At 42.3% G+C, this 24,826-nt stretch overlaps 1 protein-coding gene across 3 annotated transcripts in view; it reads right to left on the bottom strand.

Annotated features, from left to right (window-relative positions):
* The window catches only part of LOC136427492 (probable RNA-binding protein 19), an 80,556-nt gene extending 67,883 nt beyond the window's left edge, over positions 1 to 12,673 (bottom strand). For all 3 annotated transcript variants that reach the window (XM_066416380.1, XM_066416390.1, XM_066416398.1), the window contains exons 1-4: positions 12,474 to 12,673; positions 6,444 to 6,626; positions 5,930 to 6,073; positions 2,824 to 2,865 (exon numbers count right to left, since the gene is read on the bottom strand). In XM_066416380.1, the coding sequence (XP_066272477.1) occupies positions 2,824 to 2,865; positions 5,930 to 6,073; positions 6,444 to 6,626; positions 12,474 to 12,509 (405 nt within the window). In that variant the 5' untranslated portion in view covers positions 12,510 to 12,673. The remainder of the gene's footprint in view (positions 1 to 2,823; positions 2,866 to 5,929; positions 6,074 to 6,443; positions 6,627 to 12,473) is intronic.
* Positions 12,674 to 24,826: the final 12,153 nt, after the last annotated feature.

Raw genomic sequence — 24,826 nt, 5'->3', positions numbered from 1 at the left:
ATACGTTACATGTATTTGAGTCTGATAATTGGAAACACTGCAAATATAGATTTTCCTCATTACCTATGCAAATTAAGTCCCAATTAGCATAATGTGCACTTCATTCTGTATATCTCTGTCTAAGCTACCTGCATACTAAGCATCATATTGACAGTCCTATAATTTTCCACTTAGATGAGATATGGTGTTTTGCATTAATTATGCAAATTAGGAATTTATTTGCATAATTGGTATCTGTTGATGATCCGCTTTCCATAAACTACATACGTTACATGTATTGGACTCTAATAATGGAAAACACTGCAAATATAGATTTTCCTCATTAGCTATGCAAATTAAGTCCCAATTAGCATAATTTGAACTTCATTGTGTACATCTCTGTCTAAGCTACCTGCATACTAAATGTCATGGAAATCCATTGTTCCTTTGTTCAGTTATTCTCCTTAGAAGATTTTTACAAAACCGTCCCTGTAGTTCCAGAGAAAGCTGCTAGATGGACCAAACCTACACCACTTCTTTATTACATCACAAGCTATATGCCACCCAAAAATCAAGACCACAGCACGTCCAGGTCAAAAGATACAAAAATTGAAGTTCCGCTGCAGTACCAAGGTCAGATACCAGGGGGCCCAAAATCGACCTTGACCTTCGGCTTCTGACCTTGACCTTCGGCTTCACAACACCTGCCCACATACCAAATATCATTGTAATCCATCAAGAGGTTCTTGAGTTATGCTGACTGGAGTGGTGCGGAAACAAACAGACAAACAGACAGACAGACAAACAGACACACCCAAAACAATATCTCCATTTAATAAATAATAAACCAATAAATAAAAAAATATGAAATTCCTATCCCTAAGGTCAGAAACATCATGAGACTAGCTCAATTGCTCACTAGGAGTGAGGACTAACTGACCCAATGGGAGAAGCAAGGGTTCCAAAGGCTACTCGAGAAATTCCCTACCCCATTTACACCGGAATTTTGATCTGCTCACACTTGGATGGACCCCTACACTTTTCGAAAAATGCGGCAGGTTCTTTAAAGGCAGACTAAACTTAATTTCGTAAAGGATACTGCCGTATGTTAGATATACCACTAAGACCAGTTCTGACATGTTTTAGACTAGTCCGTCATAGATAAGCGTTGTTACAACATTTGAAATTCGCGGCGTTCTGAGATTATAGTCGGCGATGTCAACGACCTTTGTGACGTCCCTAACCAAAGCATGTACACCTGAGTGAAGTGAGGGAAGTCGTGTTTTAAAAGTGCCTTTCCCAAGGGCACAAGATTGGTGGCATGACAGGAGTTGAACCTGGGACCTCCTGGGTTCTGAGCAAGATGTGCTGCCGTTAAGCCAAGCAACCCCACATACCGCATATGAAACAAGAGTTCGGAGACCTCATATCGCAATGAACTACTGTAAGTCTACTTAGATCCGCGGGGCCTAAAATCCGCGGTTTTGGGCAAATGGAAAATCCGCGGTGGTTCTAAATTCGCTCTGGGCGATGAGTAGAAAAAAATAACTGAATACTGCCATCAGAAAATGCTTGTTTACTTTTTAAAAATCAAAAATGTTACGAAGGTCGCTACAAAACTGCATCAAAATCGTCACAAAATGCGGTCCACGACGAAACTGTGACGGGGAATTCCCGCCTTGTGATCACATGAAATCTAGCAGTCAACCAAGAGTCAACCAATCAGAGCAAAGTTTTTCTGACGCAAACCAATCAGCGCTTAGAACAAGCGGTAAACATGCAAAGAGTAAACAAAGATGGTGGCCCAGTCAGGCCCTTGCCGCTAGCGCGCTGTATTTTGAAGTAAAATCACGGCGTAAAATACTACTCAACTACGCTACCTAAGCAGAATTTTCACGGGAGAAAAGTTAAAGGAATAGATTCTCCACCGAATACGACCACAAATAGCGGGAAATGGCGGCAAATCACAGTGTAGGGACACAAATGCTCGGGCGAAAATCTTGTTTTTCTGTACATATTTTCATGCTGGCTTTCTTGAAAAACAGGTTTTTAGATCAACGTATGTCAAAGGCACCGATATCGATTGTTTGTAAGCATAACAATTACAAGAAACAAAAGAGCGTGATTGTACAACGGTAGACGGCGTCCCCACGCCTGCAACAACAATGCAAAGCCAAAACTGTGGCGTGTATCTCGATAATTATTTTCTGATTTCTCGCTAAATTACTAGTATGTGTGTAGCGGTCGGGAGTAGCGACGCCGCTCGGCCAAACTTCTGCGAATCCTATGTAATATCACTTGTTAACACGTATGTACTGTGTAAAAGTTTGTCATGTTTTACACAATCGCGTGCATTGTTTATGTGTCGCTTTTCCCTGAAGTCGAGTTCACTCGTAAATGTGGGGAGGGGGGCAAAAGTACGATAAACATATCCGCTGGGAAATTGATTCGCGGCGCAAAGGTCGCCGCGGATTCCGCAGTTCCATCGACACATACCAGGGGGCCCAAAATCGACCTTGACCTTTCTCCTCCCAACACCTACCCACATACCAAATATCATTACAATCCATCTAGCTGTTCTTCAGTTTTGCTGACTTTAAGCATCCGGACACACACACAAACATACACACACGCAAACACACACGCAAGCACACACAAAACAATATCTGCATGAAAAAATCTTTTTTCATGGAGATAACAATCAATCCAGCCATTCTTGAGATATCTTGTTGACCAACAGACAGACAGACACACGCGCGTGCACACACACACACACACACACACACACAAACGCTGCCTATAATATATCAAACACGTAATACTATATGTGAAAGAATTTGTTACCTCTCCAAGCAGAAGACTAGAAGCAGAAGACTGTTTGTCTTTCTGGAAAGAAACAAAAACATAGCCTTTGTCAGTTATATATGTACATCTACTAGAGAACTTGTACATTATACCTTATATACCTTGGGTAGCATCATATTAGTACTACGTAGTCTGCTTTCCTTTACATATCATTCTAACTGCTAACAATAACATTGTCCACTCATTCTACCAAATGTAATGCTATTTCACCTCAATCTGCAGGGTATCTCAGTGTTTTTTTAAACAGGGTATTTAGGGATATATGCTAGATGCAACATCAATAATACCACCAGAATTGCAAACTTGAGAGACTCAAGTATTCATGACAATGTCTAAAAAGATTTGATAAAAATGCATTCAAAAATGACAAAGGCAACTCTCCGTCCCATATTGGATTTGGAACATTTGGCGGCATCATGGGAAGAGCGCAAGTGTACTATAAACTGGAACATAGATACTGTACCGTAAATGTCACACCTGCTTCCAGCGAAACACAAAGACAACTAAATTGTTTTGCTGAGCCACAACTGGATTCAAAGTGTGATCAATCATCAAAAATTGAAAAACAGCAGCCCCCGCACTTGTCGTAGGGACCTAGGAACGAAAGCGGCCATATCAAAACTATTCATCAGATGTTTTTTGTGACCCTATAGAACCTTTCCCCTTAGCCAGGACGTGACGGGAAAGGGGGAATTTCCTTGTCATGAGCTTGGATGGTTGCATTACAATTTACAAACCAATTCGTCTCTCGATCTATAGGATTATTAAGTAGTTGTAACGTGCCAATAACGTCCAAATCTGCCACAAGGAATATTGCATGCTCCATGGAGGTCCCCATGGCGGATCGACCGGTCGTCTACAACATGCAACCAAGATGCAACAAACCCTATAGCACTAGCAGCACTTCATCATGTAACGTCAACTTTCCATGATTTCTTGTAGTTGCTTTTACAACTTCATCTCTTCAACCCAAGAAAGGAACAGCTGTTGTATAATGGTAATAAGCGACAAGACCGCAGATAAACGTTACCCCACCGTAGAGAGAAAATATAACATGTATAGCATAAGTGACAAAGGTAATCTATAATATCGGCATGTAACAGAAAGAAATGATGGTTTCATCTTTTGCCAGATTGGTGTCAATTATCTCTTAAGGAAAAGTGCCTCGGATTTAGGTGAACTAGAGTTAGATACATAGATAGTCAGACAGATTAATCTACCAATGGCTTATGATAATGAATTGCACTGACTGCTTGGAAAATTTGAAAAAAGACAGTCCCCAGTTAGATAGAAATGGTCCAATAGACCAAAATGTCATGGGTCATACATATCCTTTTATGGTCACTCAACAATCTCCATCAAGTGGAAATTTCTGGCTGTGTGATGACTATATAGAGGCATGCCAGAATGAAGAAATGAGAGACTAAAGTTTCAGTGTGTATTGTGTGTGCATGTCTGCACAATGGTCGAAAAGGCCTTGATTTTTCCGAACTTGAAACGTATGCATATCATGATGAGGAATGGATGTCAATCACTCCTTTAACTACTGGTAACAGTAGCTGATTGCAGCCGTTAACTAGTTTTGTTTTGGTCACACCAACACAAAATTAACTGATAGAATACCAGTACATGCAGTTTATCGATAAAGTCAATGAATGTTTAATTCTAAACATGTCCATGGAAGCTTAACACATACTGTTTAGGACATAAATTAAAGAGGAAAAGTGCAGATTCAAAATTCACTGTTCAAAGACCTCTAGATGGATTACAATGATATTTGGTATATATATGTTACAGTACTTTCCATGTAATTGAAGTGTTCTGAATGGAACGCTGCTCTCAGTGAAGTAGTACGGCAAGCCCTTGCCGTACGTTCCTTCGGTCACATACCTCAGTGTCCAAATCACTCCTGATCTTTCGGACGATTCCATTTCAGCGCGTCTGGGTCTTGCTACAAAAATCTATTGGGAACCACACATGTACAGCTGCAAATACGAGTATGTTGTCATATCCACAAATATTTTGATCCAAAAGATAATTCACAAGGTTCTGAAATGTTCCAGGGTTCTCCTTAGCCAGAGTTTTGTTATTTGTTTTGATGGGTAAAGTGCTGAATAGTGGGCTGGCATTACAATGTATATGGAAACCCTGGCACCAATCTAGGTTCAAAGGCACCATAAATCCACATACCAATATACCTGTATGTTTTCCCGAAAGATTGATGAAATGAAAACTGACGTAACAGAGGTATCAGTCCGTCATTGACTCACTGACAAAATGTTACCAAATTCGAAACAAAACAAAATTCTAAGTTGTTTTCCAAATTTACTTTTCTAAACACATCGATTTAGGCTTTGAACAGAGTCAGTTGATATATGAATTATATGAATGTGTAAATATTGTAATTCTTTCTTCCGTTTATTCATAATATATATACTTGTGCTTGTACAGTAAGTTGTACTATGTATATTAAAATATGACGTTGAAAATACTAGTGTCTTGATGTATTTCAGTTTTATATTGTTACAAACTGGATTTCATTAGTTCACTACGGCCAAAATTTTCCTACCTACTGACCATAATCAGAAAGACATTGTTACTTTTCCTTGGCGTAAAGAATAGAAACCGCAGCACCTTTCTAGCTTTTTATGTCAGAACTGTCTAGAACTGTCTAGAACTGCCTTGCAAGGACTGAGGATTGACATGTCACACAAGAAGCTGCCCTCGGCCATTGACATGAGTGCTACCATCATCTCTAGAGATAGAAGGATGACTACTAATGAGAGTTTTACTGAATACATGTAGTTGCTAGGGTCACATTTCCTAACCATGGCCCTGCCATGCAAGCTGTTGGCAGAACGAAAAATAAATATTATTTAAATAGAAGAAATATACTAGTACATGTACACAAATTGTTCACGTGAGTAATTTATGTTTTCCATGTTTTGTTGTCTTTTCGTTCCTGCAAACTGTCCTGCTAGCTCCTGCTTTGGAAATGCGACCCTGGCATCCGTGAGAAGAGGGTATACTATAACACCATGCCAAAAATGCTTCATGATTAAAATGAAAACCATGTCCTTCTTACTTCCTTCTTGGTGGTGAACTTTGCTGTTTTCTCTGCCTTCCCCATCTCCTTCTGTTTTGTCTGTAATATTTCTTTGACTTTTGCTCTCTTCTGTCTCCATGGCATGGGGGTGTCTTTCCCTGAAAGATCCTTACAAAACTCAACCTGCAAAATAAACAGCCTAATTACCAGAGAGAAACTAGCAAACTCTTGAAATGACTGGCAACACAGAATTGATATCATTCGTCACCTTAAGCGCTGTTCTGTTTGCAATTTGCATGCTATGAGTATGACTAGTATGAGTAGGGGCCGCAGTTCCAAATAGGGCATTATCAGTAAGCCAGACATCGCTGACGCAAGGACACCTTCAACATTTCGAAGAACCCACCAAAATTTTTGTGTGCATTGCCAAGAATATGGAAAATTAGAAAACAGACAAACATATACAAACAACCCCAAAACAATACTTCATTCCCTGAATGTGAAATCAAAACCAAGACAGTTATTTAAAAAAAATTGATGGAATTCAACTGACCTGTATCCTGACAGCATTCAGGAAGCTATTGTGAAATTGTTGTACAGCCTTTTCCGCTTCTTGGTGGCTCCTGAAGCCAACAAACCCAAAGTGGCGAAACTGCCCATTCTTGGAGTATTTCAGCTTACAGTCAGTGACAGTTCCAATAGCCTCAAACATGGACTGGAATTTGTGTTTTGTGATCTATAAAAACACAAAGTAGTGGAAGATACATGTAGTCATACATGCATATAATCAGAGATTGGCATACATGTACTAGTACCTGTAATAACAAAGATTATGTCATACTAGGGCCGCGAAAACGTTCGATATGGGTGTTTCACATTGTGTGATAATTTTCCGTATCACACGGGGTTCTAAGATGTATGCCACAGGCTTCCATGGAATATTTAGAATGCATTCCGAGCATGTCAGTTGCGCCACCGTCGAAAATTTGAATACTGGATTCGGAGGTTGGAATCAATGTTGCTCCAGTTTTGTGTTCGAGGACACAAAACTCCCTCAACTTCTGGCGCATTCCGCATTGAAATGTGTGTTTTCTCGGGTGGGTATGACATAAATATAATACAACACGGTGTATTCCGCATCACCCTCGGTCGCAGCCCTCCCCCGGGTCGGATTGCCCTCCAGCCTGCGGGCGATCCTACCCACGGTCGGGCTGGTACCTCGGGTGATACGGATCGGAATATCTCCCGTGTTGTATTCTATATATATCGCTAGGAGGCTCATAGTCGACCTTGACCTTCATCTTCCCAATACACATGTACCTCATCATCTTGTCGTGAAGGTTTCACGGATGTTCGTGGCCCTTCTCCTCCTCCATACAATGTAGCTGTGGGCAAGCATCTAATCACAAGACCTGCCCACATACATAATATCATTGCAATCCATTCAGTACTTCTTCAGAAGTTATGCTGTCCACATGTACAAATATCTGGAAATACACACACACGCACACATACACACAAAACAATAACACCATATTTCATGGTGACCACACTGATTGGATTATATGGATGACATCCCCCGAGGACCCAAAAACTGATGCAAAATAGCATACGAAAAAAAATTTACATCTTCTTCATTGACTTTGGACGACTTCACTCATTAGTGTCAGTTTTTCCCTTTTCCAATACTGTAAATGAAGAAATGTTCGTGGGGGCTTTACTTTTTCGGTTTTCGTAGATGAACTACTCGGTGGGAACTTAAAACCACTGCGAAACTTTTTGCCCACCAACTGTAGTGCTACTAAACTTAAAACCATCACGAACGCGGACACAAGGTAAGCATTTTCTCCCTACTGCCAAATTAAATCCCAGCGAAATTAGATGCACCTACAGTATTTGTTTTGTAGTCTACAACAAAATTTTGTTACCTCCTTGATGGAGGCCCTTTTGTCTGGGTTTGTGTGTTTGCACCTGTATCTTTTTTTTTGATGGCTTTGCTACCTTCACCAAGAAGGTTATGTCTTTGGTAGGGTTTGGATGGATATATGGATGTTTGTAAGTATGTATGTTTGTGGTTTAGCAGTATGGCTCAGGATGGATTGTCATGAAACTTAGTTACTAGTATGTTGTTATTGCATGTCCTGTTAAAGAAATGATTAGATTTTGGGCACCCTGGCGGCTTTCCTTGGTGACTGCAGCAGAACCAGGGCTCTAGCCAGCGCAAGTTTTCCCGTAAATTTACGGAACTCTGCTGCGTGTTATCGAAAAAAATCAAAACCAATCCATAACCTTTATGGACTAAAATCGTGAGTAAAGATATAGACAGGGCTTGGAATTTTGCAAAGATCGCCAGAATAGTAGCGGAAGTTTGAGGCGAAGCCGATTCAGACCATTTCTATCTCCCACCGGCCACAGGTGACGATCCAAGCTTAGCAGAAAACAGGTGCCACGGTTGCCAGTGAGTTGGTGGGCCGAGGGAAAATCAGTGTTGTGCGCCCTCCTCCCCACTACCAGTGTCCCACTATAATTCTGGTCGGTCCCATCGGGCTGATGTTTTTCTTTTGTTTTCCCCGGTTCACCGCCAGTTATAGCCACCAAAAAGCACAAAAAACTTAGAATACTCCGGTAGTTATCAGTTAACCACAATGGAATTAAGGTATTTTGTCATTGAACCTCTAAGCATATTTTCAAACTTGTGACATGGGCTCCAAGCCATTCAGTTTTTGCGTACGGGTGCCTAAAACTGAGTAGCCGATGAGCAAACGAGAGATTGCTGGTTAGATCCATTGTAAACTACAACGCGAGAGGACACTTCCTAATGGGAGTGCAGTGATTTTCTTGCCGTCTTGAATATTTTTCAAGAGTTGATACTTGATAGAAGGGGGGAGGGCCTAGGAAAAAATTGGCTTGGGGGGATGGCCAAGGAAAAAAATTTTGACCTGGGGGGAGGGCCTTGGAAAATTTTTAACCTCGACCCTCTGTCGAGTAAGCATGTGCAGTGTCAGGCCCATGAGACGTAAACAAAATTTGTCTGGGCTTTGTTATGCAAATCTACACAATGTCGAGACGAGAACTGTTTACAAGCCAGGGGTCTTCAACTTTCACACTGCACTTGCATACTCGAATCTACAAATGAGTTTATTTCTGTTAACCACCACCCCAACCCACTCCCAAAAACGCACATGCAAATGAAAACGTGAATTCAAATGTGTTGTGGTCTCATTCATCATAGTACTATTACTCCGAGTGGGCACCCTAAAAGAATCCATGGTCAAAAAATTAACGGCTGCATGAGGGTTTCTGTAAAAACCGGGGGGCCCCGCCAGTTCCCTGTTTACGGACGAAAAACGTTTGCGGAGTGTCTTGCGACTTGCTTCAGTGTGACGGGATGTGACACGAATACACACAATTATGCAACTACTTGTACATTAGAAAAGGATACTACCTATCAAGTATGAATAGAAAACACGTAGTAACCTGGGTTTTCCCATCTTCACTAACGCTTAGTGGTGAGTGGAAGAATCAGTCTTTGATTTACATCCCGCAAAATATCGACGCAACGGGAGCTGAATCCTGGCATTCACTGTGACGCTGTGACGACGACGTAGGCAAGTAGAGAGACATTTATGTTTGCATTGCCTGTACCAAGGACATCATATGACCTTGCCTGTACAAAGGCAGTAGCTTTGGAGTTCAGATCATTGAAGCCATAGAACGTTGACGTCAGAACTGCCGTGCACTGACCTCATTCCATATTTATTACTAATTTCACAGGGCGGAGTTGATAACTATAAACTCTTTGAAATCTCGCCGCCCTGCCAATGGGTGTGTCCCAGTCTGTGCGCTGCGATTGGCCCGCTAGTAGGCCGGCGCCGATTGTCTGCTGGTGCGCATGCCATTGGCATGGCAATGCGGTGTGAGAACCACCCCATGCACAAAGTGTATCATGACCAAACCTAGCCTGGAGTCCAGCCTTATTAGCTTTCCGTTCGCTACCCAAGCTCCGCGGCCGGTAGCGGAACTTGGGTAGCGCAGCGGAGCTAGGGTAGCGGCCGGAAGCTAAATAGGATGTACTAAGCCTAACTTTATCCAGTTGCTTGATTAATTATTTTTGGCCTAAATAGGATGGATTCCAGGCTAGACCAAACCGGCGTAAACAAGGCCCGATTACGGCGTAAAGAACCTTCAAAATTATGCTTCGCCCCGTTCTCTTATACATAAAAAGGCAGCCATGAGCTCAACTGTCTTATTTTCCCTGCAGGCGGCGAATTATTTGTTCTTCACCCCGAGTCCCTGAGGCATTTGCGCTACAACATGATGAATTTGACATAACCGGCGAATGATCTTAGATGTTCACAAACAGTGTTGGCTCTTTGTGCGTTTTTCACGGTAGAATAATTCTATAGAACATTTCTGCTGGACGTGAACCGCTGTAGGTCGAGAGGCAGCAACAGTGGAGTGGGTGCTGATGAGCATGCTGTGGGGTTCATTTTATTGATATCAATTGTAACGTGGGATCCCATAACTTCAAACGTAAATTTATGAGTTCGACATCACATTGCACCAATGTCGGTTGTCTGACAAGTGTTGCGTTTTGACGGATGATAAATGAGAGTGGCGGTGTTTAAGGATTTTCCGTTGTCGAGTTGATTTTACAACGCCCGTGCACGATTTACACTTTAATCTCTGTCGGTAAAACCAGAAAAATGTTGTTATGAATACAGCGTTCCATATTGTTCCATTCTAATTAGGGTACCATAACTTCGACATACAAATACCTTTGTGTCTCTTTAATTTGCCGGCACGATCATAAGTAAACAGACGGAATAATTTTGTGTCAACTAACTTCAGCCTCCCTAGCCTGTAGTAAATAATTTTTCACCGTGCGTAAGTTTCCACCGATGCGGGGCGCGCTGTGACTTAACGACTGTTTACCCACTTGTTGCGTTCCAAGCAATGTCAACGTTGACGATCCGTTCTTTGGTATGGCAATGAGAGTAGATACCTCATTTCATACAAATGGTCCCGTAGCATACCCGAACAAATGCCACAAATGTGCCACAAGTAAGTCCAAAACTGCCGGCAAAGCATTGTTACACCGGAAACTGAAATGGCGACATTTGCACTCAGCACGGCACCGCACGTGACCAGAAAGTACGCGGCAAATCTTCCTTATTTCCCAGGTCAATCCAGTGCAAAGTTATGACATATTTCAAAAATTGTTTTTAAAGCTCGCTATTCATGATTTTCTTGATTTTCTTTTCAAGCAAGCAATGAGAAATCGCTATTTTAATTCAATGAACTTCGTGTTGATACATTCAGAGACCCGTGCCGCCCACATCAAAGCAAAGCGGCCTGTCAATCTTCAAACAAAATGCCTTTATACCTTTATACCTTTATACCATCTTCAGTCGAGGAAGGCAGCGCGGCCTGTTGTGGACTGATCTATTCGCTTCCGCCGTGTTCGTGCATCAGCTCCTTCCAATGTCGATACATGTTTGCAACATCAATGCTTTTGCTTGTGGAACCATGCGCAAGCCTGCCGACGGGAACTTATCAAATGCAAGTTTATCCAACGTGTTTCAAGCTAGATTAATAAGGTTTGCCGTTTTGGGGCCTCACTAGCTAGTACGTGATTTGGACAGGGGGACCGTGAAATGTCAACACTGTAGCATCACATTCGAATCGTGGTTAACGGAATGACCGTGACGTAGAGGGGGGAGGGCGTTCTAAGCCGCAATTATTTCGTTATTCAAGACAAGTTCAATCGCGACATAAACTAACGAACACCTACGTTTCTTGTGTGTTTTGTATGCAGCGTTTTGTATAGCTTTATGCCTCATGTGTAAAACAAGAAAGTTTGCGCCACGATTGTTGACTGTTCTTCATGTATGAGTGGCCATTACGAAATGGTCTTGCATCGAACGTAGCCATTGTTTATAGTCAAATTTTCCTGGTGGCGCAAACATCATTTAACTGTACACAAATCCGTGTTTCATTCAGACGACAGCTATATGCATGAACTTGGGTTCTCGGCGTTTTTGTTCAGCACAGTGGATAGAAACAAACATGTCTCTCTTCTGCATAATAAGACAAAGTAAAACTCATTCGAAGTTATGGTACTGTCGAAGTTATGGGACCCCACGTTACATTCGGGCTTAGTACAGCATGTACTAGCTTTTTATTACAGGCATTGTACCCCACAGGGTGTCCCGCAGGGTGTCCCGCAGGGTGCCCCGCGGGGCCCCGGTTTTTACAGAAACCAGCAGCATGAACGTGTATTTATATTGGTGGGAAATTCTCTTTTAGCCAGTCCAGCTGATCTCAAGCGTCAAACTGATGAAAGCTTGTTTGTAACTGAACAAATTAGCAGGCCAAGTTCGGCATTTTTTTACATGATCTAGGGTAAATGTTCACAACAAAGAATGAATAACATTGGCACATTTTCTATAGCTTCATTAAGAACGCGCCAATGTACAACAGGTATACATTTTATAACATGTAAAAAACTCATGAATGAGCCCTTGTATGTGGGACTTGCATGTATGTGCCTCTCCTCGAACAGAATATACTTGATACTTACGCTCGGAGGCAAGTTTTTAACAATCAAACGTGACATGGCTGCGTCACTCGCCCTCTTTGTTGTCTAGATGTCTCTGTTGGCCACACAATGTCACAGAGGCCACATCACACACGTGTTTACAAAGTTACGTTTCTCATTTTTAGCAACCATACGACCGGAAAGCGAGGCTCCGCGCTGGGAGTTCAACCTTTGAACTTTTGCAGGGGATTGTGGGTACTAAAAGTACAAGTTCGAGATAGCGCCTGTCCCCAAGACCCCACGGTGAGATAAAGTAAAAACAAGTGTTAAACCATGGAAAATCCTTTTTCAAGCCCCCCAAAAAGGCCCGGTTAGAGCCTGCTATATGCTAACATCATAGGTCAACTCCCTGCCACCTTTGGATATATCATCTTTACCTACAGGTCCTACTGAGTCCTTGGGAACTGTCCAAAAAACTTCAACTTAAGATACGGAAGGCAGCTGGCCCAGACGGCATTCCAGGCAATTTGATCAAAGAATTTGCATTTGAACTGTGTGTACCGCTTGCAGATATTCTCAACTCTTCGCTCCAGCAAGGTAAAGTTCCAGATGAATAGAAAAACGCCATTGTAGTTCCTGCACCCAAGGAGGTTTTATGAGGTTTTATATAGACATAAAACCTCCTTGCTGCACCGTCCATTAACGAACTGCGTCCCATCTCACGATTGCTGAGTAAAGTAGCAGAGAACTTCATCTGCCAGTGGGCCATGACAGATATCCTCCCGAATATTGACAACCAGCACTTCGGAGGTATCAAAGGTAACGTTAGTTCTACGACCCACTGCCTTCTGACTTGACATGACAGACGCGATTTAAGGCCTGTGACAAACCTAACACCATCTGCTCTTTCGTCTCAACTGACTACAGTAAAGCGTTTGATAGAGTCAGTCACACCGTCGCTATCAATCGCTTACTTGAACTTGGACTACGTCCCTCACTGATCAGATGGGTCGCTGATTTCCTCAACAACACAAGTCAATCTGTGCGGCACCACTGGACGCTCTCGGGAAGTGTTCCGGTCACATGCGGACTGCCACCGTGAACGGAACTTTACTTGGCCCGGTCATTTTCACCGCCTATATTAATCGGCCCAGCAAGCAGTTTCCGGGCTGCGCAGTTTGTGGATGACTTATAATGATGACAGGTTTTATTTGCAAACAAGTGTATACACATACCGTTGCAGCCTTTCCTGGCTGAATTGAGGTATGGGATAAAACATTTCCTAAAATCTATTAAGATTCATTCACTTGCTCATACAAGTTTTACCATAACTCAACATATTTAAAAACTATACACTTGAGTCAAGAACTGCAATTCATTCAATAACTCTACGGTAAAAGGTAATGTGGTGTTCTTAAATCTGGAAGTTCTGCAGCTGAACTGTGTGAAGTTGTCCTTTGACCGTTAGATCTCTACTGTGAACGCTTCCCCGTTTCGGAGGGAGCCAACTAGAGCATGCATAGATTACGGCGTCTCAGGCACAGGAGAGTGAGTGACAGCTGTTCTAATGCTCTGTCGTAGCTAACATAGTTTTTACCTAGAATCATTCGGCACGCCCTCTTTTGTACAGCTTCTATGTGGTTTGACTGGAGAGTAGCGAGACCAGGATGCCACACAGGGCAAGCATACTCTAACAATGGTCTTACAAAACCACAGAAAACAAGCGTTAAGTCATAGTTAACAAGTCCATGTTTCTTTAGGACAGTCACACGTACCAGATATTAAAAGCCTACGGTTAGCTTTGCCCACTATCGAGTTTACATGAGTGGACCACTTGAGATCGGCTTGCAGGATTACACCTAGAACTCTAGCAAACTGCACTACTTCCAACTCTGATGGTCCTACATACAACTGTGGAGGTGGGGGTGGGTTTCTCATAAAACATAAAACCATTACTTTATATTTCACTGGATTAAGTTGCATGTAATTAGATTCAGTCCAGCGCACAAGTCCATCAACGTCCCTTTGCATTCACGGTAGAAGGAAGAGGTCTGGGTTCGGCCAACGACATGTCGTCAACGTATTTCCAGCCATCCGCCGACCCTTCTTCAACCGGAACAGCGTCATTGATGAGGGCCAGGAATACGAGAGGGCCTGACTTTAATAGTTCCTTGTGGTACTCCGCATGACAGTGTTTCCCATTCAGAAAGAGTTCCATGATACTTGACACGTTGTTGCTGGCTTGTCAGGAAGGAGCAAATCCAAGGGATGATGGATCGACGTACAGTACAGCCCACGAAATTCGCATCAAGTTTCGGAAAACGCTTCGCGAAAGCGTGCGTTAGGTTTCGCGAAAGCGTGCGTTAGGTTTCGCGAAAGAGTTCGTACGGTTTCGCGAAAGCGTGCGTTAGGTTTCGCGAAAGAGTGCGTAAGGTTTCGCGAAAGAGTGCGTTACCTTTCGCGAAAGAGTGCGGTAGGTTTCGCGAAAGACCGCGAAAGGTTCAGCAGAGGTGATCTGGACTTTCGCGAAAGGTGCGAAACTCTTCCGGGTTCCCGCGAAACGCCGCTCCGAAACATTTCTGCGGAAGAAATCTTCCGCCCGATTTTGTCGTTAATGAGCAATTTTTGCATTCGTCAATTAACATAACACTTGTTCGTCCTTATTTTCATCTACTTGTCGATAATGTGTAGATAATGTGGGGGCTGGTCTACGCGGCGGGTGTACAACTCGGCACTATATGGCCGAGATCGCTTGGCCTCAGGCCGTGCGGTCCCAAATCATGAACAATTTCAAACTAATTAGAGAATGTTAGTTTATGGATGCCTGTGTATGATTATTGAGAGAATGTTAGATAAACATCAGCGTAAAAAGTGCGTCAGACATTCTGTCGAACTTATAATCGGACACCGAACTACGGAACAACGCAACTGGAAGGTCAATGACCCGTAGCTAGACAACATTTATCCTTGATTCATGTAAGAGGGACACGTAATCGGCTGTATTCTTTACCTTCTAGAACAGTCCAAATTGTGAATGGTATGGTGTGCTAATCATTTGAGTGCTATTGACCCCCGAAAAAGATGAGCAAGGTTACGGTGCAACGATGGTGCTAACGGAAATAAGGGATTCGTCGGAGTTTGTTGGGCGGTTTTGTCGTTTTGCCCGCACGTTACTGATAAGTTCTCACGCCTTTGGCAGTTGATTGACAGCCGGCCTCCTTTGTGGTACCTTCGTGGGACATGCCGCCAGACGGGGAGGTCCAATCATCAATCAGTGTAGAATGAATGAAATCACGGAAAATTGTCTTCTATTCTTGGACGCCAGAGAAAAACCCTCAGTTACCGAGCGAGCGCACATCACACATGTTGTTTCTGGCATGTCCTCATGACATGGCATTCACCCGGCCGCGCTCGTCCCCGCTGACTTACTAATACTATCGACCTCTGTATCTTATGGTGTGCGCCAGTAATATGATAGCATCATAACTGCGTACATTTCTAATGAATACTTGATAAGAAAATGAACAAGTACACTCAGGTATGAATGCATATGAAATAAGTAACTTATCAAATCGAGTTGTTACGAACGGACCATGTATGTTCTTACCACTAGAGCCGTATTCATACGTTATGTGTATTTGGAAGTTTTCAACAACAAAAGGGTAATTTGCGATGAGAAGCCTAACTTGAAGAGACTTCAACCTTGCCCAAATAGTGCAAGGTGATTTTATATTTTTGTGATATCTGTTACTTGATTGTTCTTTGGTGGTAATGAAATAAGGAGTTACGACGGGCAAGATCATTTGCCGACAAACACGGTGACGATTTTTCTAACATGCCACCCTGATCACTCCGTAGCGTGTGTGGCTCGTCACACGTGTGAATCAAACCGTCATCTTTCTTCTACGTGTTCTGAAATTGAAACCAAAGCCCGCATTTTGGTTTCTCAGTGGTGATAATATTCAAAGAAAGGAGCCGTTGGACGTCAAAAGTTCTGAGGTAGGTGAATTCTCTTCGTTTTAGCGTCTTCTATATTAAATAGTTGTTATAAGTTTTGAACTATGGAGGTTTAAATATATTGTAAAGAAAGGATGTTCCAGACGCAGCAGGATATAACGAAAAGGACGTGGCTATATTACAATTCCTTTATTTATCTATTTTTCGATATTGCATTTTACATAGTAAATTCAAGGAGGGTAAAATGTAGGTTAAATGAGAAAAAGGGCGATAGCTGGCTCAACGACTGAGGTTACGGGACTGAACGCTTCCAATAATTACATGATAAAACTACAACTACAAAATAAAAGTTTCGTCAACAATTTTTTTCATTCACTAGCCTCGTTTGAATTATGTGAATTTCGATTTTCTCCTTTTGTAATTTTTTTCAAAAACCTACCTTTTTCCTAGGTGGGTACTGTACTTCCGTGGTCCACGTCGGAGACAGCTCAATGAGTGACTTACCTTTTCCTTTCCTGTTTACCTTGCATTTTACTGTATCTTATTGAACCGGTCGTTTGTATGCTGGGTAATACTAGTATATGGATTCAAGAAGGAGTTGCTAAGAAGGAAAACAGTGCGACTGGAAATAATGACAAAGTTTGTACCGCCGACATGAAGGAGAAAGACGAAACAATTAAAAAAAAATCGACTGTTACTTTCTGCTATGACCCATGCCCCAGATATCGTACGCGTGTTGCAATGAAAGGCTTCTCGCCTTTCCTCCATATAGAATGTATTAGTTGTATACATTTCTTCCAACATTTGATTATGTTAGTTCTTAAGTGTATTTTATTATTGAAAAAAAAGTTCTAACATAACTTGCCGTGTTAGCTTTGAAAACTGATACCGAACACAACCTGAGTTAGTATACGTAGAAGGTTAGTACAACTGTACTTGAAAAGTTTGAACAAACGAAACGTCGTCAATATAAGGAGTTAATAGGGGAGATGTTTCCTGCCCTCCTTGGTCAGCACGTGAAGAACGGCACGGAAAGCTCGTCCTCCGACAATCAACGTAGACCTGCTTTTAAATAAGGAAAGGTAAGTTACCAGGTGCTGATAATGAATAGATGAATAATTTTATAGTATACATGATACTAGTAGTATGCACTAAGTTTTAGCCCAAGGATTCAAATGCGAAATGTCAAGAAAAAATAACCATCGTAAAAAAAAGCACGAATATATTTGATTGATATTTAGCGGCTTTCACTACCCGACGGCAACGTTTTAAAGCACATTAATGAAATGTACATATCAACAAAAGGTATCGAACATACATATACTGCAATGTATAAGCTACCAGCTGACAATAGTATATAACAAGTTAAGCCTACGGCTCAAGTAAGTGAAAAATGTAATGTTGGTTGTAACAAACGTACAACTAATCGTTTAGTTCATGAAACTAATTATAACTTCTAGTTACATATAGATAGAATAGAGACCGTAATCGAAAAGTCAGAACTGACGAAACGTCGTCAATATAAGGAGTTATAGGGGAGATGTCTCCTGTCCTCCTCGGTCAGCACGTGAAGAACGGCACGCCACGCACGGGAAGCTCATCCTCTGACAATCAACGTAAACCTGCTTTTGAATAAGGAAAGGTAAGTTACCAGGTGCTAATAACGAATATATTGATAATTTTATTGTATGCCTGATAGTATGCACTAAGTTTTAGCCCAAGGATTCAAATGCAAGGAAAAAATAACCATCGAACTAGAAAGGCCGTCATTTGCCCCTGAGCAAATACAGCATGTTTAGCCATACTCCTCCCCATGCAAGAAGTGGGCTGTCCCAAAATAACACCTGGGCAAATCGAAATATTAACTGCATGTAGAAAGGCAACATTTGCGAGAGCATTATACTTCGACAATCTCCCTCCTGATGCATAAATGGACTGTTCCAAAATCACCCGTACAAAAACTCTCTCTACAAGTTCTGCGAGACCCCAAGAGCTTCTTACTGCAAAGGCTTGCGTGTGTTCCTGCAATATGACCTCAGGTGACCTAAATAGAACAGTGTTCTTTGGCCAGTAGCAAATGGAACGCGGGGATCCTTAGATAGAACATGGATTCCTTGGCCAGCAGCAAATAGAACATGGAACGTGGATACCACTTTTGGCCTGTTTTTGGTCTGAAAATGGGTCCAAAAGTCCCCAAAATGAAGCATTCTGAAGTGATGTACACCAGAATTGTGATTGAAATCCTGTAGGGACATGTTCAAGGCACCCTTGTACCGAATTTCAGGTCACTTGCTAGCAATACCAGGGCACAGGGGCCCAAAATATAAAAATTGTCTAAAAATGCCCCAAAAAACCTCCATAAAAATGATTTTAAGGGCTGTTTCAAAGCAATTTTAAAATCACCTGAGGGTATTTGCCATCTTTACCTCCATGCCAAATTTCAGGTCGGTTGGTTAAAAAATGGCGGAGTTGAATCCATTTGAAGATTTGGCAGGAGAAGAAGAAGAAGAAGAAGAACATGAACACTAGAAAGGCCGTCATTTGCCCCTGAGCAAATACAGCATGTTTAGCCATACTCCTCCCCATACAAGAAGTGGGCTGTCCCAAAATAACGCCTGGGCAAATCAAAATATTAACTGCATGTGGAAAGGCAACATTTGCGAGAGCATCATACTTCGCCAATCTCCCTCCCGATGCATAAATTGACTGTTCCAAAATCACCCGTGAAAAAAATTCTTTCTAAGAGTTCTGCGAGACCCCAAGAGCTTCTTACTGCAAAGGCTTGCGTGTGTTCCTGCAATATGACCTCAGGTAAACTAAATAGAACACATGTTCTTTGGCCAGTAGCAAATGGAACGCCCAGAACCTTAGATAGAACATGGATTCCTTGGCCAGCAGCAAATAGAACATGGAACGGGGATACCACTTTTGGCCTATTTTTGGTCTGAAAATTGGTCTAAAAGTCCACCAAATGAAGCATTTTGAAGTGATGTACACCAGAAATGTGATTGAAGTCCTGTAGGGACATATTCAAGGCACCCTTGTGCCGAATTTCAGATCATTTGCTTGTAATACCAGGGCACAGGAGCCAAAAATATAAAAATTGCCTTAAAATGCCCCAAAAAAACTCCATAAAAATGATTTTAAGGCCTGTTTGAAAGCAATTTTAAAATCACCTGAGGGTATTTGCCTTCTTTACCTCCATGCCAAATTTCAGGTCGGTTGATTAAAAAATGGCGGAGTTGAATCCATTTGAAGATTTGGCAGGAGAAGAAGAAGAACATGAACAAAAACAATATGTTGAGCCATACTAGGTATGGCTAAACATAAAAAACAATATGTTGAGCCATACTAGGTATGGCTAAACATAAAAAAGCACGAACCTACGAACCTATTTCACGGCTCACGTGACAAATGTAATGTTGGTTGTAACAAACGCACAACTAATTGTTAAGTTCATGGAACTAATTATAACTTCTAGTTAACATATAGATAAAATAGAGACCGGACACAACCCCGGCGAGGTTGTGTACCCGTCATCGTGAGAATTCCCTGCACAACAAGTTTGCTACATTCAAATAGCATTGGACGGCGTCCATCCGCCCACCGCCTTTGATCCAGCTCTACGTCAGTAAGTCGGGCTTGTGACAAAAAGCGCTAATCAATCACTTTTGACAGCGCCGCGCCGGCCTGTCTGTGGCGGAAAGATCTCCCCAGTTGCATATAAGAATTTGGATATCAGGATAAACTACATGTACTACCGGAATCTATTCTCACAAACGCACAGATTCAACTTGATTTTGTTGGTATCAGATTTTCTAAACGACAGTTTATCTGCACTGCTTGTGGGGATGTAGTCAATTCTGTGATGTTTTCCCAATAATTATGTCAACACGAAAAATGTCTCCGTCGTCTTGCCTCCTCGTAAGCAAATGTTACATTCAGTTTGTCATGGCACCATATATTATGAAAGAAAATTAAGCATTTCCCGTAATTTTCTTGCGGTAAAATCTATGAAAAAAAGTTAGTACGGACATGTGTTGCGTTTCGTAAAGATATTGAAGTCAGTTTTAGCACTGGATTTGTCTACAGCGCGGTCCTTCCGTACATTTTCACTCTGGCTTGTTTATAGGAAACGTAAACAAATCGGGCGTGATATTTTCTCCGCCCACCGCGCGGGCGGTCTGCATATGAAAAGCGACGTATTACGCGTAAACCCGGTCTTTCGCAGGGGGTTTCTGCGAAAGTATCGCAAGTTTTCGCGAAACTCTCTGCGGAAGGCTCCCGGAGTTTCGCAGAATCTGCGAAAGGGCCTGCAAATGATTGCCGGGCGTTTCGCGAAAGACTGCAGCACGTTTCGCGAAAGACTGCGGCACGTTTCGCGAAAGACTGTGTCACGTTTCGCGAAAGACTGCGGCATGTTTCGCGAAAGACTGCGGCATGTTTCGCGAAAGACTGCGGCACGTTTCGCGAAAGACTGCGGCACGTTTCGCGAAACTTGATGCGAATTTCGTGGGCTGTACTGTACCGAGGGCGAGAAGCTTGTTGATGGCGGTAGGGTGGTGAACACAGTCAAAAGCACGGGTAAAGTCAGTCAGCACGAGTGTACTGATGTATCCGGGTTTGTCCGTTGTGCTTGCTAGGAAGTGAACTAAACTTGTGAGGTAATGTGTCGTAGATTTCCCTTTGAGGGATCCATACTGGCGGGTGTCGATCATGGGTAGAATGTCCTTCATGCACCAGTCGGTGATGAATCCTTCACATACTTTTGCGAAAATTGGGGTCAGAGAGATAGGTCTGAGTTTCTGTAGGCGAGGCGGGTTCTCCTTTGGAATCGGCACGACGCCGGCTTTCTTCCAGACTGCAGGTACAGTTCCTTCCGCTAGGGAGGCGTTGAATATGTTGGTTAGAGGTTGACTGAGTTCGAAGGCGAATTCTCGTATGAGTCGAGGAGAAATGCCATCAACACCGGCGGACTTGTTCAGTTTAACCGTTCGTAGTCGGCGGTACATTTCCCAGACTGACACTTCCGGGGGAGGGCTTGGAGCTGGTAAGTATGGGGGCAAGTCTTCCAGCTTTAAAGGAGGGTGTTGTTGAGAGGCTGAAATTATTATTTATTATTATTATCAACACATCCCTCGGTCGCTCATGGTAACCAACGTTGCGCATCTGGAAGTTAGTTCAATGAAAATTCTGGGATACACCTCCAATCGAACTTGAAGTGGAACACACATATCAACACGATATACATCAAAGCCGGCCAAGGTTATACTTATAGTGAGCAAACTGAAACATTTTCACCTCCCCATTGATGACCTGGTGTCTGTCTACATCTCTTATATTCGCCCTCCCGAAGTACGCTGCACCTGTTTGGCATTCCGGACTCTCAAATATTCTCAGTAACAAGATCGAGAAAGTGCAACGTCGTACCGCCTAAAAATGGTCCTGGGTGCCGACTACACTTCGTATTCCAAAGCTTGCGAGCAACTTGACCTTCCAACACTCAAGCAACGTCGTCAAAACCTGACCGTGACGTTCGCAAAGTCTCTTGAACAATCAGAACAGTACAGACATCTCCTACCTACCTCTAGACAGCGAGTTAGTGGCAGGACGACCCGGTCATCTTACATGTGCAAACTGAACTCTTTTGTAAAACCGCGAGATATCAAACAAGTGCAATCCCGAAGATGGTTCGACTGCTGAACTTGTAAAATCGTGTGATCCGCTGTTATCGTTCGAAAACGTGTGAAATTTTAGATGTATATATGTGTTTAATCTATATATAGTTTTACGACGAAATTCATCTAACGTTAAATGATGCAATGTTTTAATCCACGCAATTCAGCCGTTGGGCTTCGATATGAGATTTTATTGTCATACACGTTTGAACTGAGTAAACCGTTATTATCATCTAAAAGAAACTGTGTCTATACATCGGTCATTCTTTATTGCAAGAAGGAAAAGGTGATCAGAAACATCGTGGGCCTTTCCGTCCTTTTGTACAGCGGGCCTTGCCCTTCAATGGCAAGGTCACAAGACTTGATTATTTAACACATTTATTTAGTTAGTATTAGTAAAACATGCCAAAACACGAAGTAAGTGAAAAAGTTGTGCTAGTGATTTTTTGTACTTGTAACACTCATTAAATCACTAGTAAGAAATGTTTTAAATCCCTTACTAGAGATTTAATGAGCTAGCATGCCTTTAACTCATTAAATCACTAGTACTAAGTGAAACCACCGCGAACTCTCCATTTTCTGCCTACCGCGAAATAAAAACCAAGCGAACTTTTAAAAATGCATTAAATTCATTTTACAGTATCTATCGGGACGTTAACGGGATGCCGTAGCTATGGCAATACTGAATATGTCCATGTGTTTCTAGTTGTGTTAGGAGCAAACTTTGAGGAAAATATCGCCTTCAGTCCACTATCACACAAGAAATCAACACGAAAAGGTGTTCCTCACAAACCTTTGTCGTCTGCTGAATAACAGAATTCATGTAGTCACACACTCCTATGTAGTGTAACGTTGGTTAACTGTTAACATAAATTCGCGGGGTATTTAAATTCGCCATTTTTAGAAACGGTGTATTTTAGGGATATGCGCTAGTTGCAAAATCAGTTATAACGCCAGCAATGCAAACCGGATAGACTAACGTATTCAGAACACTGGCTGAAAAGCTTCGATAACCGTGCATTAGACGTTGGCGACGTCAAAAACTCTCCGTCCCTTATTGACAGAGTCTGGGGGCTTCGTGGGAGAATCACACTACACGGTTGTTCGCTGGTTTATAAGACAAATGTCACATCCGCTTCCTGCTAAGCACAATTATTTACAAGACAACTTATTACAATCTCTTTTGCTAACCTGCAACTGGATTCTAAGTGCGATCAATCATCAAAACTCCTCTTTGTTGCTACAACCTACGGCACGTGTATTTTCCCGCCGTCATATTATTTCCCAGAACCCTGTTGTCAAGCAGACGACAAAGGTTTGTGAGGAACACTTTTTTGTCTAAATGATGCATGTGATAGTGGACTGAGGACGATATTTTCCTCAAAGTTTGCTCCTAACACAACAAGGAACACATGGACATAGTAGTATTACCATTGCTACGGCATCCAGCTAACTTTCCATGAATAATGTACACGTTGCCATGACGGTGGATGTCGACTTTGAGTGACGTTCTACCAACTCAACAAACGGGATGTTACCGAAGGCCTGATGTGTGTGGTACGACCGTTTTGTCGTGTATCTATTTCTCTTTGGTCACGTTAATATGACCTTGGCACTCTCTTCAAGTCAAGATGGGCACAACAGCTGCTGTATAAAAGCTAATTAGCGGCATATATTGATGACGAATCTTCTCTCCCGGAATAATGTTCGCACCTGTCCAAGAGCACTGTCATTGTGCGTGCGGAGGACGGTAGTTTCAACTTGAAATATTATGGTGTCAGCACGACTTGAGAGAAAATCTAACATATATAGCATTGGTGCAAAGGTAATACATGATACTGACAGAATAACAGATAACAAGGATGCTTTATTGTTCTGCTAGATTGATTTCAATCAACCATTATCGAAAAAATGGAGATTTTATGTTAACCAACGTTAATTCTCCCATGGCGCCCTCAGACTGTTTCAAGAAGGGACGCTTTTGACGAGTTATCTTTGAATGGTTATTGAAGCTTTTCTGACCGTGTTCTAAATACTTAAGTCTGCCAAGTTTGCATTTCTGGTGGTATTACTGATGTTGCATCTGGCACATAATGACAATTACTGGCGTTTGAGGAATCCGATGACGAATTAGCCAGTAATTAAGTTTCTGTAGTAACAGTAGGTATGCTACACAGGTGAGATATCACGTGATATGATCTCGAGGTGAGGAATGGGTCTACAATAGGCACCAAGGCACGAAGGCACGAAGGTGCGGTCGGCATTCGACGCTGAGTCCGGCACCAAGCAGGCTGCAAGATCGACGAAAATTTTGAGTAAAAGGTTTTATTTGAGTTGAATTTCAGTACCAGTACCTTTTGCGTTAGAAATACCAGATAACGTTCTTTGCCTAGCATACAGGCTTCGATGTCTTTCTCCCAATTGCATGTATCCAGGTCACGGAGAAACAGGTAACGTTACACAACAGAGTACTAAGGATTTGACGGCGTTCGACACTAGGCGACGGCACCGACAAGGGCAGAAAATCGACTAGAGTTTGAGTAAGTCGGGTAATGGTACAGCAAGGATCCACTCAAACAGTTACCAACAAGCATACCTAAGTTTCTGGAATGGCCTTTTGTATTTCAGAGATAGAAATCCCAGAGAATGTTGGTTGTTCTACAGAAAGGCTCTGGTGTATATATACGTCCCCCATTTTTTGGCCTTCGGTAAACGGGAGGTTTTTTTAGGGGTTGCGTAGCTAGCAAACAACATAGCTTA

This window comes from Branchiostoma lanceolatum, chromosome 1 (assembly GCF_035083965.1).
Source record: "Branchiostoma lanceolatum isolate klBraLanc5 chromosome 1, klBraLanc5.hap2, whole genome shotgun sequence".
Lineage (NCBI taxonomy): Eukaryota > Metazoa > Chordata > Leptocardii > Amphioxiformes > Branchiostomatidae > Branchiostoma > Branchiostoma lanceolatum.
Note: the sequence above shows the minus strand (reverse complement) of the source record. Positions and strands in the feature narration are given on the sequence as shown.